Source organism: Pogona vitticeps, chromosome 1 (genome assembly GCF_051106095.1).
Source record: "Pogona vitticeps strain Pit_001003342236 chromosome 1, PviZW2.1, whole genome shotgun sequence".
Lineage (NCBI taxonomy): Eukaryota > Metazoa > Chordata > Lepidosauria > Squamata > Agamidae > Pogona > Pogona vitticeps.
In genome coordinates this window covers 338,072,672-338,087,677 of record NC_135783.1, presented here as the reverse complement: position 1 = coordinate 338,087,677, position 15,006 = coordinate 338,072,672, and the positions used below count along the sequence as shown (strand labels likewise).

General features: G+C 45.5%; 1 protein-coding gene across 2 annotated transcripts; it reads left to right on the top strand.

Moving 5' to 3' along the window:
• Nucleotides 1-873: 873 nt before the first annotated feature.
• Nucleotides 874-13,484, top strand: SLC25A29 (solute carrier family 25 member 29). Of its 2 annotated transcripts, XM_072986670.2 has the most exons (5): nt 949-1,044; nt 4,736-4,779; nt 7,195-7,229; nt 8,668-8,751; nt 11,854-13,484. In XM_072986670.2, exon 5 carries the CDS (start codon nt 11,887-11,889, stop codon nt 12,610-12,612), a length of 726 nt encoding a protein of 241 aa, XP_072842771.1. In that variant the 5' UTR covers nt 949-1,044; nt 4,736-4,779; nt 7,195-7,229; nt 8,668-8,751; nt 11,854-11,886; the 3' UTR covers nt 12,613-13,484. The 2 variants fall into 2 exon arrangements, with proteins under 2 accessions (XP_072842768.1, XP_072842771.1); XM_072986667.2 differs by lacking the exon at nt 7,195-7,229 and having other exon boundaries at nt 874-1,044.
• Nucleotides 13,485-15,006: the final 1,522 nt, after the last annotated feature.

The following is a 15,006-nucleotide window of genomic DNA, read 5'->3' as shown; positions in this document are numbered from 1 at the left end:
AGTTTGGCGGGCCATTCCTGCTTACGTCCTTCAGCCTGGCAGCCCCCGATCCTGTTTCTTCAGCTTGCACCACCAAGCAGCTGCAGGGGAACACCGCCGCGTTGCCTGAGGCGGTCGTTTCTCGGGGCTTTTGCGAGAGGAGCCACGCAAAAGCTCCGAGGCCTGCGTCAGCCTGCCTACCTTCTTTCTTCTCCCCCCCCCCCCCCGCTTTCTTCCTCCGGCCGGGCCGGGCCAAGAGAAACCACGCAAGGGCGAGGCCGAAGGAGCCCTCCTTCCCGCTCCAGGGCGGCCTGAAAGCCACCTCAACCGGCGCAGCCTCCCCGCTCGCTTTCCGGAGGAGGCGCTCCAAAGCCACCCGCCAGGGTCCTGCGCACGGGCCGCCGGCTTGGCGGGCGGGCCTTTTGGCAGCGCCTCAGCGAGCCTCTCCTCCCACCCGCCTCTCCGCTGCTGCCTCGGCGGGCCCGCCAATCCTCCCCCAGCCGGGCGGCCAATGAACGGCTCGGGCGGAGGGCTTCGCGGGAAGGGTGTTGCCCGGCCGGGCGCCTCTCATTGGCGGCGGGCGCCCGTGTCCCGATAAGGCTCGCTCGTCCCCCTCCTCCCGGCTGGCGGCGTCAGAAATAGAAACCAGGGAGCTCGCCTTTGGCACCGGGAGAGCGAAGGGGACCGAGCCGCCGGCTCTGAGCTTCTTTTCCTCCGGGGGTCGGGCGGGGGTGCGAGAAGAGCAGCCGGCGAGGGAGCGAGAGCGAAAGAAAGAAGGGGAAGAAGCCAGCCAGGGAGGCGCCGTCTGAAGCAGCCATTGCCTCTCTCTCTGCCTCCGTCTTCCCTTTCTCCGCCCGGATCGGTGGGGAACCGATCCTCTCCCCTCCTTCACCCCTCCCCCCCACCGCCCCCCACATCCCCAGCATCGTCAGCGCCGGGAGGCCCAAAGCTGCCTTTCCCCGCCCGAGGACAGGGCAGGGCGCACGGGAGGGGACCTCGGGCTTGGACGGCGCGCGTCGGAGAAGGCGATCATGGCGCTGGATTTCCTCGCAGGCTGCGTAGGAGGTAAGAGCCGGCAGGCAGGCAGGCGTGGGAATGGGGGGGGGGTTTCGCCATCGTCGGAGGGGGGGGGAGAGGCCGGGCGCCCGTCTTTTCTTCCGTGGCGGGAGCACCGCAGCTCCCTCGTTTTTGTGCATTTGGAGAGGCTGGCGGAGCAGCGGCGGCGGGGGTGGGAGAGAGAAGAGAAGGCTGGCTCGGACGCGTGGCTTGGCGCACTGCAGCGGCGATGCCACTGCCTCCCAGCCCGCACAGCTTACCGGAGGGGGGGGGAATAAGGAGGGAGGGAGGGAGATCGGGCGGTGGGGACCCGCATCGCCTCCACCGGGAGCTGCAGACCAGACGGAAGCCTTTGCGCGACACGAAATGTCACGTCGTCCCCATTGTGCTTTTTTTCCCCTCCTCTCCATCCTCCCCCCCCCTCGTTAAAATCGTGGCTAGTTATGAGTCCTGAATACCCGCCCAAGAGGCGCGCGGTCTGCGGATCCCCCGTTTCCCCATTGTTTGCTACGGGCCGGCGTTGCTCCGGCGGAGGGGGTGAGTCAGCGCGAAGGGCATCGGATTTCTTCTCCCTTTCCGGAAGCGCGGCGAGGGGATTGCCTGCCGAGGGTCGCCGCCGCCGCCGCGCTTTCCAGCCCGGACCACGAAGCGTTCCGTTGTGCGGCTGTGTTTGCGCTCCGAGGCCGAACCCGACCGAGCCTCGCTGGAGAAGAGTCCCTTTCCCCACCGCTTTCCGGCTTCGAGCGCCTGAACCCATCCCCTCCAGAACCAGGAGCTGAAGAGCTTTAGGGACCCCCTCGGCAGGAGGGAGCCCTTCAGGAGGGCTGCTTCCCAGGGTTGGATGCTGCATTGAAGCTGAAAGCAGCCTCTACGGTTGAGGCTCAAGTCTGTAGATCCTGATTATTGCAGAGTACAAGCAAAGTGCATTTCTGATGCAAATATCCAGGCAATGCATGTAGATTTCTGGAATAGAGAAGAGAAGCTTAGGCGCTGCCTTTTTGAACATGGATGCAAGAAGAAGAAAAAAAGAAAAAGTTCCTCGGGCATCATGGAAATGGACACTGAATATAAGATCACAGAGAGAGAGAGAGAGAGTGGAATCTTCCTCCACTCCTTCAGGACTTAACCCTATATGGCCACTTTTGCTAGGAAGGTGGAGATGGCAATCTTGTTTCCTGAAATGTGCCTGCATGAATCTCAGGTGCCCGGGAGGCAGGGTGTGGAAAGGATTGAGCCAACCTGGACACATAGTTGGTTTGGGAAGCTGAGAAAGGTGGGGTGGATTAGTAAATTGGCTGGGAGGCCACCAGGAAATAGCTCACAGAACTAAGACAGAAACCCTGCCTGTAACCCTTGCAGGAGTGCTACTCTAGACTAAACTTGGCTGGATGGTCTGTTTATAATAAGAAAGCTGCTTGTGAGTCCCAGTGAATATGAATGGAGCTCTGTTTGCTTGTGAGAAGGATAGTAGAGTCCAGCGGTTTCTCTCTTTCCAAGAAAAGGGAAGGCTCTTTTAAAAAGAGGTGGCAGGAATTTCTCCTCCTTCCCAGCTGAAATGTCTGTGTTTGTGTCTTTTATTAGTAACCTTCTGGACTGTCCTTTTTGTCTCCACATATGAGATGCTGGACGTGACTTTTTCCCATCCCGGTAAAGACACAACTTTAAAGTGTGGTCATAATTAATCTATGCAACTGGTGTGGAAAGTAGAAAGATGAGATAATTATTATCCAGGACCAAGCCAAGCTAGTTTTGTTAGTTTGCCTTCTCCTTCACCCCAGTGTCATGTCGTGTCTTTTAGATGAGACGGAGAAGATAAACATTTCTGAAATGTCATATGCAAAAGCTCATGGTATAATTCATGAGCTCATAGTTCCTCTTCTGGAAATCCCTTCTGTTAGGCTGTTGTCAGTTGTTAGCTTGTAGATCTCCACTTATCCATCCCTCTTTTCTCTCCTGTGTTGCTTGCTAACTTGCCACTGGCTACTATGTTGGCATAATTCGGGGTTAGACAGAACAGTGTGTACTTCACAGTTTCAACTGCAGCTTTTAAGCCACTTAACATATGTACAGCTTTGCCAAAGAGTTCTCAATAAGATTAAGAGGGCAACATGCAATGTAGTCTTAAAGGAAGAATTTCAAGAGCAAAGATTTGCCTCTTGTTTAGATTTTAACTCTGCCCTGATCCTGAAGATTGGGGCAGAGATTTATTTCAGAATCAGAATTGTAGTGTGTGTGTCAGTTTTCAAACATTAACCCTCAACTGTTGAAAAATGTTTATTCAACAAAAAAAACCCTTTCTTGCATCATTTCCTGTAATAATCAGAGGGAGATTTCTCAGCTGATTGCCACAATCTAATTGGAGCATCAGATCTCTGTGGAAAGTTTGTCTTCCTCTTTAATTTGGGTTGGAACAGTTGATGTGATACAGTAATGATTGCTGCCTTCCAGGCAGGGTGTACTGTCTGAACTGCTTTGCACAAAGACAGTTCCACGTTTGCAGCACGATAGAACTGAAAATTGGGAAGGATTCCTCTAATCTGAACACAGGTAGCACCCCCTTACTACCTGCAGAAAACACAGATATTTTCCAGTGACTTCAACCATCCCACAGCCTTTGTGTGCTTCATCACCCCTCGTTAGAATTCTAATTCTACATGGGGCTTTTAAAAAAATAATAGTTGTTGGGGGGTTTTGGTCCATGATATACTTGTAGCCTGTAGAGGTGTGTCATCATGGTTGCTGTTGTTCTAATTCCCAAGTCCCAGAATTCTTCAGGAAGGTCCCATACAGAATTCTGGGAGTTCTAGCCCATAGATCCACAAAAAGAGAAACCGACATTCTGCTCGCCTGGAGCAGGGCCTACTTTGGAGCCTGGCTGGCTTTGTCCTGCCTTACTTCCTGTTTATGTACCCAAAAAAGAGGAAGCAATAATGTTGCTTCCTGAGGGTCATAGTCCTTCAAAAGGGTCTCTCTACAGAGCCTAAGATATAGCAAGATTACAGGTCCTAGGAAGCACTGCAGCAGCAGACTTTACAGGCCTGAAGTTCACCGTAAAGCAGTTTTAGATGTTCAGAAATGTTGCATGTTCAGCCCAGCTATGGATTGCTCTTCGGTTTGCTTTATGAGGTTCAGTTTCATGGGCTACCACCTTATCCTTGAACAGGTGATTTTGGGCTGTGAGAGTATTTTAAAAATACTGTGAAGAGGCACCTGTACACCCTATTGAATTCTTAAGAGAAGAAATGGGATATAAATGCAGCAAGTAAGCGGTTCAAAAAAGACTACCATCCTCTTTTACTGTGGACAAAAAAAAGCAGAGCAAAATGTCAGTAGAAGTGGATGTAGTTCTGTTCAGGGGATTCTAGGCCCTTTAGGGGCTTTCCTTGCCTCGTTGCTCCTCCAACTGCCATCATCCTGAGCCAGTATGGGACTTGTAGTCCAACTTGCCCAGTCTAGAAGACTGCTCTGATCAAATAGTTTCTCCTTAATAAACGCTTTACAGATCAGCTCCCAGTTCTCTTTTGTTTATTATTGCCACCCTGCTGGCATTACCTCATTATGAGTACTTCATTATCCCAGTTGGTTGTAATTTGTTGTGTTTTATCCTGTGCTTGAGAAACGGCTGCTTCTTTTGGCGTCTGTGATAGTCAAAATGGTGCAACGCCATATAGTCTTATAATTACCTTCTGCTTTATTTCAGGTGCTGCTGGTGTATTAGTAGGGCATCCATTCGACACTGTTAAGGTGGGTTGATTTTATTGACGATAAACACTTTAGGCTAAAAATGGCACTAGTCCTCATGAATGGGAGGGGAGTGGGAAATCCTCCAATTTCAGACTCTTTGTATATAAATCCTGGCAGACCTTGATATAGAGACCTTGAATTAGCTTTACAATCATTGAAGCATTGAAACAGTTCACGCTTTAATATCAGGAGAAAAAGAACATTCAGAATTCCAGGTCACATTGCATCCTTTGATTGGTGCAGTTAAGTTGGATCCTAACTTTTTAAATTAAATAATCCACTACCATCTAATAAAATTGCTACTGGATTTCCAAGGAATATGCTGCTCTTTGAGCACTAACGCTAAATAAACAAAAAAATCCATTACCTTCAGTCGACGCTTTTGCTTAATATGTATTTTTCTGTTTGCTTTGTGAGAATGTTATGTTAACTTGTTAATTATATTGCCCAGATGACTGTTTGCTGCATGATGAAACAGTTTTCCTTCCTCTCCCACCCAAGGAAAGATGTTGTGAGTTCTCAAATGACAACTTTCTTTTCCTTGTTTGAGACACTGACCTAGCGTTGGTTGCACTTCTTTAAACAGCAATGGTAGATTACAGTAGGTTTTACGTTTTGTTTTGCTTTTGATGAGAGATCATTAAATGAATTAAAATCCTTGTTGGCAGAAATGACGTTGCACCTAAAACCAGGCTTATCTGCATATGGACTAGTATATAGACAGCTGGAATATGTGGACATAAGGTGACCTGGTGTGTCAACAGATGAAAATTTCCTTAGGAGTTAGCCTCATCAAACTGTGTAGGGGTTACTGCTGAGTATACATGCCCAGATCAGGCTGCGTGCCTAAGAGTCCAATCCAAAATAAATAGGATTAAATCTAATTATTTCACCTCACCTGTACATCAAGATGTGAAGCATTTTCTTGGAAAAGAAATATGTGCCAGTAATATTCAAGAATTTTAAAGAGCTCAGTGCTTAAAGGTGCAGTGGAAGACGTGTGAAGCTTGTTGGCTTGTAGCTGCATTTTTAAAAATTACTTTCATGCGTTCTTTGCATTCATTTTTGTTTAACCCCATTCAAGTTCTTCCTGTGCTACTTCATACTGAAGTTAATACTTAGATAGATGCTTACTTCTACATGCTGTATATTGTAAAATATACTTGCAAAAGCAAAGTATACTTGCAAAAGCTAACGTTTCCCAGACTTGTGTGCTTCTTTTCAGCTTAGTAACTGACAGACTGAAGCCATAGTCTGACATCCTGAAATACAAATTATTTTGTTGTGTTACATTAATTTGCTTCTTTTCTTGTCTAATGGATCCCGAAACAGGGTCTATGGGATTCCTCAGTTGAACTCCCTTTGGTTCGACTCAAACCTGCTTAGCTTCAACGCGTAGCTATGCCTTCAACTAAGAAGTGCATTTGTTTGGAAGCATGATCAATTAACCATAGTTGCTCAGCAAATGCTTTTTAGTGATGCCTCGCAAGACGATTGCCTCGCAGGGCGATTAATCCACAAGACGATTAGTTTTTGCGATTGCTATGGTGCCTCGCAGGATGGTTTTTTCTATGGCCGTGCTTCGCAAGACAGTTCCCCCCCCCCCCCTTGAGACCGATGCCTCGCAAGACAACTAAATTCCCTATCTTCTTGTAAAAAAAGCCTTTTTTTACAAGACAACGATTTTCGCAGAACAAATTAAAATCGTCTTGCGAGGCACCACTGTATAAATGTAATTCATTTTCTTTAAATGCTTGGCTTGTGACTGTGACACTGAAGGCACAGTGACAATACGAATCATACGGGAAGGGGAAAATCTGCTTTAAGAAAATCTCGCAGTGTGATCCTATACATGTTTCTTTGAAGTCAGTCCCTTTGTGCCACCTCTTCCCAAGGTGTGCATAGAATTGCTGCAGCATTATACTAATCTATTTTAATTGGCTGGGAAATAACCTAGTCTTGTGAAAAGGGCAATTTCTGAAGGCCAGTATCTTCATTGCTGCATTTAACCTTTTCCTGCAAGTCCAGTAGACTTATCTGGGTGGCCCTATTACCTGAGTCTTTGTCACAGTGGTTGTTTGCAAGCACATTTTCCAGAAGCTAAGTTTAATATTTTTTTAAAAAACAAAAACAGGCTCTTGAGAGTTGAAACCCAGTTCACTGTCCTCTCTGAAACTCTGTAATGGCTGCACAGTCTGGTCAGCATCTGGGGCTTGTGGTGGGGGACGTATAAAAGGCGAAAGATGCTTAACTGACTCTTAACGAGAACCTCCTTTTCAAGTGGCGATTCCTTTTTTTCTCTCCCTCCCCCCAGTTTGTTGATGTAATGTATACAATTGCTTTGTTGCTTAACTGCCTTTACTTTTTGAGCTAGGGGCTGTCTTCATTAACAGCAAAAGTGTTACTTTGTTGTAGATGACAGATAAGCCTCATCACGGGAGAGTTACCTAGTAAGTATAGACCAGGTGAACATTCTGTTTCTCTCGGTCTTAATTTATTCCAACATGTATGATTAGTTCAAGTTTTCTAAACAAAAAGTAACCAGGAAAACCATATGGAGTCTATTCCCTTCCACTTTTTTTTCCCCTTTAGATTTTAAAATGTTTTAAAGCACCCTGAAATGGAGGGAGTGGGGGGTGTAAGGTCAATTTTTGAGTATGAGCTTTTTAAAACTAAACCTAACTTTTGCAGTTCATTCTCCTAGTCTGCATATTTTATCCCTGTTGTGCTTAAAGCTTATAATATGTACAAATGTTGTGGAACAAATCCCTCTTGTGTTGTATGTTCTGTTTCAGCCATTCTTTAAATTGGGAATCTATTTGGGGGGGGGGGCGTTGCATTTCCCCTGAGATGTACCGCCATGCCTGTATTAATGCATTTTAGATATTACCACTTGATTGGTTTGTGAGTTCACTCTCACTTCAATTATTTATTGTTATTTTGTGTCTGAATTCAGATTTTAAGGTGTTGCAGCCCAAGCTGTTCAGCTTGGCAATAGAGATGAGAAGCTGGGGGTGGGGGGAGGTTTAGAATGGTTGTAATTTAATGGGAATCCTATGAAGAAACTGCAGTGGGACAAAAACATTACAAAATGTTACCCTACAGATACCCCTGCATTTTCAGGCCGCAACTTGTTCTGATTTGGGAAGCTGACCACATGTACTGGTTGAGCAGTGAAAGAGTCTTACAACTTTCTTTTAAATGTGTGAATTCCAAATAGCTCCTTAATACAAAATTTGCTAACCCTATACATTTTACATGGATTTGAAAATATAAATGTGGGCGGGGGGTGGTGAAGTCACTTACAAAGATTTAAGTGGACGTAAGATTATTTTGCTTCTGGTACTGAATGGGTTTGGAAGATATGAGCTCTATTGTAGTCTGTTTTTATTGATTGTGGCTTCAAAGGAAAATGACAAGTCTATGCCTGGTTGCCCAAAGAACTCACCACGGGCAACTGGGTAAGTGACTGTCTAGAAATGTGAATTAGCATATTCAAAATTTTTAATTGTTCATAACTTTTATAGTAGATCCCCAGTGTACATATCTCATGGTTTAACAAATGTCGTACACCAGTTAGATTGCGCATAGCCAGAGTTGATGCAATGGCTGTTGAACGTACAAATTCAAAGAAAATGGTTTGCTTGCCTCATTCAGTTAGGATCTTAATTCAGAGCCCTACTGAGTGACCGCTCCCATTTGGTGAGAACTCTGGCATCCAAACAGAATGCTTCTCACAGTAACAGACCATTCTCTTCAGTTGCCTATTGTGGGTTGGCAATGACTGTGTGCGCACATGGGTACATCATGTGCACCCAGACCAATGGTACTGTCAATATTGCCTACTGAAGTTTTGCTGTGTCGATAAATTCTTACTGCATTTTGTAGGTGCGCCTTCAAGTTCAGAATGTGGAGAAGCCACTGTACCGGGGGACCTTGCACTGTTTCCAGTCTATCATAAAGCAAGAATCGGTGAGTTCCCGTCCTGAATGGATGTGCATGGTTGGGTGTTTCACAAACCACCTCATTCCGAGTAATGTGTACAATTATTAATTGACACTTTGGACTGTGGGGAAGAGGGAGAATGTTTTTTTTAAGTCGTGTAGAACAATCTGCCCCAAATGGTACTTAATTAAGGGCCAAACAGTATATAACTCTGAATGTTTAGTTTAGCGTTGCATGTATCTTCTTTAAACTGTAAATACATAACCGCTGCGTGGGACTCTGAGCTAAGATGTGGTGTGTAAGAAGGGCTCATAACAAACAATGTTTATGAAGGTTCTCTTTGGCTTTTCAAGAAAGCGGTCATTGGCCTTAGTGAGCAGTTGTCATTCATGGTATAAGGAAAGGGTTAAAAAATCCTGTCCTTATGGTCATCCTGTTCAGAATGTATTGCTTATAATGTGTACACACTCTCTGTCTCACTAGCTTGGCCTTTTGCAGTTCAGAGAGAGACAGACGTTTAGCACAGTCATTCTTCTAATGACAGCCCCTCTTCCCTTCTTTCTCCCAAAATCTGGCTCACTCTTTTAAAAGGGACATGGTGGCGCTGCGGGCTAAACCGCAGAAGCCTGTGCTGCAGGGTCAGAAGACCAAGCAGTCGTAAGATCGAATCCACGCGACGGAGTGAGCTCCCATCGCTTGTCCCAGCTCCCGCCAACCTAGCGGTTCGAAAGCATGCAAATGCAAGTAGATCAATAGGGACCACCTCGGTGGGAAGGTAACAGCGTTCCGTGTCTAAGTCGCACTGGCCATGTGACCATGGAAGATTGTCTTCGGACAAAACGCTGGCTCTATGGCTTGGAAACGGGGATGAGCACCGCCCCCTAGAGTCGAACACGACTGGAAAAAAATTGTCAAGGGGAACCTTTACCTTTTAAAAGCATGCTCAAGCAGTGAATGTGAAGTGACTCAGATGCAAGAGGGAGGCACTGGCGTACTCCGTGTACACCACTGTAGCCTGACATCCATCAAAAGTCCAATTCACTTAAGTAGTGAGTTAGTGGAACTGACTTCTGAGCAGGCATGGAATTGTGCCTTTAGTTTGATCAGGTGTCTTATTGCCTTCTGAGCCTTTAAAATAAATAAGTGGGGCCGTGACCTCTGTTGGAGTGCATTTTCATAAAGCCCAATTTGCTGGGGCAGCAATTTGTAGAGGATGTCAGCATCCTCAAGATGTGGCATTTGTTCCTCCTGAGAGAACATTTCAGCACTCTTTTCTGTGACGTCTGGAATTCCACAGTGTGCATGAAGGGGAAGACGACGAACCACAAGAGTTCATCAGTGTCTAGTCTTGCAATTGCCTGGTCTTGCAATAGGTACAGCGTATGTGGTTGATTTTTCTGTCTCTTTGGTCTGAGGGTGAGCTACAACTATTGGATCAAAATCATACTCTGAAGCGTCTTGCTAAATATTGCAAACCACAAGCAGGGTTTGTGACACCTTAAATCAACAGGGATTTGTTCAGTCAACTCCTCTGCATTGATTCAGTGAGCCTGTTGTAGTTGTTACTTATTACACCAAGCAACAGGGAAATCAACCATGAGTGCTCACTGGAAGGATAGATCCTGAAGCTGAGGCTCCAGTACTTTGGCCATCTCATGAGAAGAGAAGACTCCCTGGAAAAGACCCTGATGTTGGGAAAGTGTGAAGGCAAGAGGAGAAGGGGACGACAGAGGATGAGACGGTTGACAGTTTTATTGAAGCTACCAGCATGCATTTGACCCAACTCCGGGAGGCAGTGGAAGACAGGAGGGCCTGGTGTGCTCTGGTCCATGGGATCATGAAGAGTCAAACACGACTTAATGACTAAACAACAACAACAGGATTTTAGCTGTTGTGAAACAGGGCAGCTGATGAAAGTTTGTACTTCAGTAAAGCTTGTTAGTCTATAAGAGTCCTGCCTAATATTAGGTAACCCAAGTGGTTCTTGGAATGCGCTCCCAGAACCCTGGCCAGCATAGCTGGTGGTAAAGGTATGTGAGATTTGTAATCCAAGAACGTCTGGGTAACCTGAGGTTGGGAACCACTGGCCTATAAGGTGCCACAAGACATTGCCAATTATACTACCACATAGATGCTCACAAAACTACCCCTTTGAAAATGTTAGTGCTATGTTGGGTAGAAAATCCTGGGCTCTCATGTTACCTCTCCTATCACTCCTAACAATTTCTGTCCAGGGTTTTACTTATAATCTATTCCTCTTAAATGCTTGTCCTTACATTCTTCCTCTACAACTGACTATCTTTATAGAAACTGATCTATTGGTTTGTATCAATAAATAGAACTATTTACCCATTTTAGTCACTCTTAGCCAATCCCCTCAAGAGATGCGAGTGAGGCAAACTGGAATGGCCTATTCCACTACCTGGCACTGTGTCCTTTTCTATGCAGTGGCCACTCAATCCAATTGGCTCAAAAGCCAATGAGGAGACCCTAACTATCAAGCTAAAATAAAATGCTTAGAACACCATGCTGCTATAATTTCAAACATTGTATTTGGTTGTTAAATAGCCTTCTTACTCCACTCATGGAGTAGACATAACAGAGGGAAATGGTCGTGGTGGTATTCTTACAGCTTGCCTGGTTTGGGGTTGCTTCTCACGCTTTTGAGCCAATTGGATTGAGTGGCCACTACAAAGAGGAGGACAAAATCTTCATCGCTATGCGGATTCGTCGTTAAACGGAGTGCCTGTTAAGCGAGGCACCACTGTAGTTCTAGAGTTCTGTCTAGCTATCTGCCTGGAAAGATGCTAACAGAACCTCTTCGCAAGGGTAGGTGATCTCATGCCTTCAACATATTTTGGAATACAGCTCCCAGGATCCCTGTTGACGCACCACTTCATAGCTCCCCTCCTCACCCACCCCAAAAAAACCTTCTTCTAGTCGTCATGAGAAACAGTCATAAATTCTAAGAGTTGTAACCCCAATCCTGTGGAGAGCAGTTTGGGAAGGGTGACCCACGTCACTGAAAGTGAATCCTGGTGGGATGAAACCTTTTAATTCATGGTTGTTGAGGATGTTTCTTCACAGGCCTGTTCACATCACTTTTATGTTCCCTGCTCTCTTTCGTAGGCCCTTGGACTTTACAAAGGTATTGGTTCACCTATGATGGGACTTACCTTCATTAACGCCCTTGTGTTTGGCGTTCAAGGGAACACGCTCCGTGCTCTTGGAAAGGACACCCCGCTCAACCAGTTCCTCGCAGGTTCGGCAGCGGGCGCCATTCAGTGCGTCATCTGCTGCCCCATGGAGCTGGCGAAGACGCGGATGCAGCTGCAGGGCACGGGCGAATACAAGCTGAAGTCCAAGAACTACAAAAACTCTCTGGACTGCTTGGTAAAGATCTACCACAAGGAAGGTCTGAAGGGGATCAACCGGGGCATGGTTTCCACATTCCTGAGAGAGACGCCCAGCTTTGGTTTCTACTTCTTGACCTATGACTGCTTAACCAGATACTTCAGGTGCGAGGCAGAGGACAGTTATATCATCCCCAAACTCCTCTTGGCCGGAGGTATGTCTGGGATTGTCTCCTGGCTCTCGACGTACCCTGTGGACGTGATCAAATCCCGCCTCCAGGCGGATGGCGTTGGCGGTGTTGTGCGATACCAGGGCATCCTGGACTGTGTTAGGAAAAGCTACCATGACGAAGGCTGGAGGGTCTTCACAAGGGGACTTACGTCCACCCTACTCCGGGCTTTCCCTGTTAATGCAGCTACTTTTGCCACTGTTACAGTGTTCCTGATGTATATGAGGTCAGAAGACAACCCGATCAGAGGTGATTTAAGCGCTTGCGAGGCTGGTCCAGCGATCCAGCAGCCTTCAAGTTTTTAGATTAATCAAATGCATCTGTTACATATTTGAGATACAAACCGACCTTTAAAAAAAACACACACACACACACACCAAAAATAATCTGTACATAGAAACGATCAATTTCTTGTCTGTATAAAATCTCTTTTTAATGACTGAGGATTTCACCTCCTTTAAAAAAGCAGTTTATTGCCTTGTTAGGAGACCCATCCTACCAATTTAGGTAATAAAAGGACTTGCTGTCCTAGAAACATGTTCTCAATGGATATCCCCTCCCCCAGTTTTCATGTGTGCACTCTATCCTTGCGTGCATAGTGGTCTAGCTGCTACTACTTCATATGGACTCTTATTTACATTTAAACTCAGTGTCAGCCCTACTTATATTTTTTTTTAACAAGGAACAAGATAGCATAGGGTTCTATGGAGTGTCCATGTGCATAAGCCCAGGTAAGTGCCTGTCTGATTCTCTGTCCACTGAGAGAGTGGAGCTAAGGTAGGGGTGTGCAACTATATCCCCTCCAGATGTTTTTGGCCCATGCCTTCCCTCAGCCCTTGCCAGCATTGTCAGTAGTGGGGAAATACAGGCACTATAGCCCCAAAACCTCTGAAGCCACATTCTTCCCTTCCATTATTTTCTAAATGCTGGAAGTCTGAACAGTGCTACCCTATTGGGGAAGAACTGGTTACTCTAGGATCCAAAGGGTAACCCCTTCCATCACTTAGTTCCCTGTGTTTTCTCATCTTGGACTTTGCTTACTTCTCTTTTTTGTTTGGATATTGACTGTTTTAATTCTTGTTTTATATTGCTCGGACTGTAAGCAAGCAGCCCAGAGTAGATTGGTTTGAATCTTGATTGGCGGGGTAAAAGCCAAATAAATAAATAAATAAATAAAGGGCACCCTGTTATTTAAAATTTTCAGGAAACCGACTTGAAAAGCAAACTGCATTTTTCTAAAGCAGGAGATCCTGTGGTCCTCCAGATGTTGGAGTACATGTCTCATAAGCTATTGCTATTAGTCAAGCTGGCTGAGGATAGTGGGAGTTGTAAGCACGTATAGGTCAGCAGGTTTCTTGAAAAGGAGACAACTCTGCTACAGACATTCTTTAAATCTGTAGGCTCAGTACTTGCCATTTTATTGTCAAGGGTGATGCATTGGTCATGAGCAGCACCTTATTCTTTTCTCTTATTTACTGTGAACTGTCTAATGTGTCCTACAGACATCCTTTTTTTTAATGTCCAGTTCTCAGTTAAGCATATCAATTTTCTTCCTCTTTTAAATTTTCTGCTTTCTTGTGCTTGGAAAGGATAGCTTCTGGTTTTGTGTGTGTGTTCATTCGAAAGCAACTTAGGCAAACAAGGTTTGCTGCCATTTGTATCTGCCATTATGCATTTCGATTGTATTGTATGCAGTTGGATTTTAACATGACTTTAGAACATGGGAAATTCTTTCCATGGTTTGGTGAAGTTTACGGTACTGGTTGCTGCCAATAGCAAGTTGAAAACGAGAACTGTGCTTCCAATCCAGAAGCTTGTTTTAATTATGTAGGATGGTGGTGGGAAGGCTTAGGAACATGTAGTCTTCCAGATCTTGCTGTACTTCAGCTCCTATCAGCCACAGACAAGAGACTTGAATCAGGGCGGATGGTATTGTGGTCCAACCAGATGTGCAGGGCTGCATACCCTGTCTGTTTAGAATATCTGGTGGAGTGTTATTTATTTAATCTGGTGGAATGTTATTAACACAGCAGTGAATTGTACTGAACACAAAACTAAGGCATGCAAGTGTCTTTAAACGGATTCAGCTGAATGGTGGGGCATGGTGAATGTAGTATAGTTTTTGCATCTGTATTCTTTCATGTATTTAGTTGCGGTGCTGTTTGGAAAGCAGGCTGAGTTTGAGAGCTGGTGACAAACCTTCAGCCCATTCCTTAGCTTTGCCTTGTTAAATGGGCCCATTAGGTGATCTGATCTCATTGGGATCGAGAACTTGTTTAAATCCAAAGATATTAACTAGAATATTAATAGGCCTTCAGTAAGAAAGGTTTTGGCTACAATTTTATAGACACTTGTCTGGGTATATGTTTTATTGAATTCCAGTGGGACTTAATTCTGAAGGGCCACCTATAGGATAAGGTTTATAAAGACACCAGATTTTAATGTTGACCAGATGGCAACATTAAAAATGTTTGCCTGTAATCACGTGTATTAATGAGCCAATCATCTGTTCCCTCCTACCAAGTGGTGATGAGGGTGCTTTTTGTTTTACCATTCTTCACTTGACATAAGGTCTGAAACATATAAAATGTATGTTGTGAGGCAGTAACTAGTGTCATTCAAGACATTTCATTGCCTGAGGTAGAGCAGCAAGAGGTGCCTCAACCTCCCCAAAGTCAAGGTACTAACCAAGGTTGGTC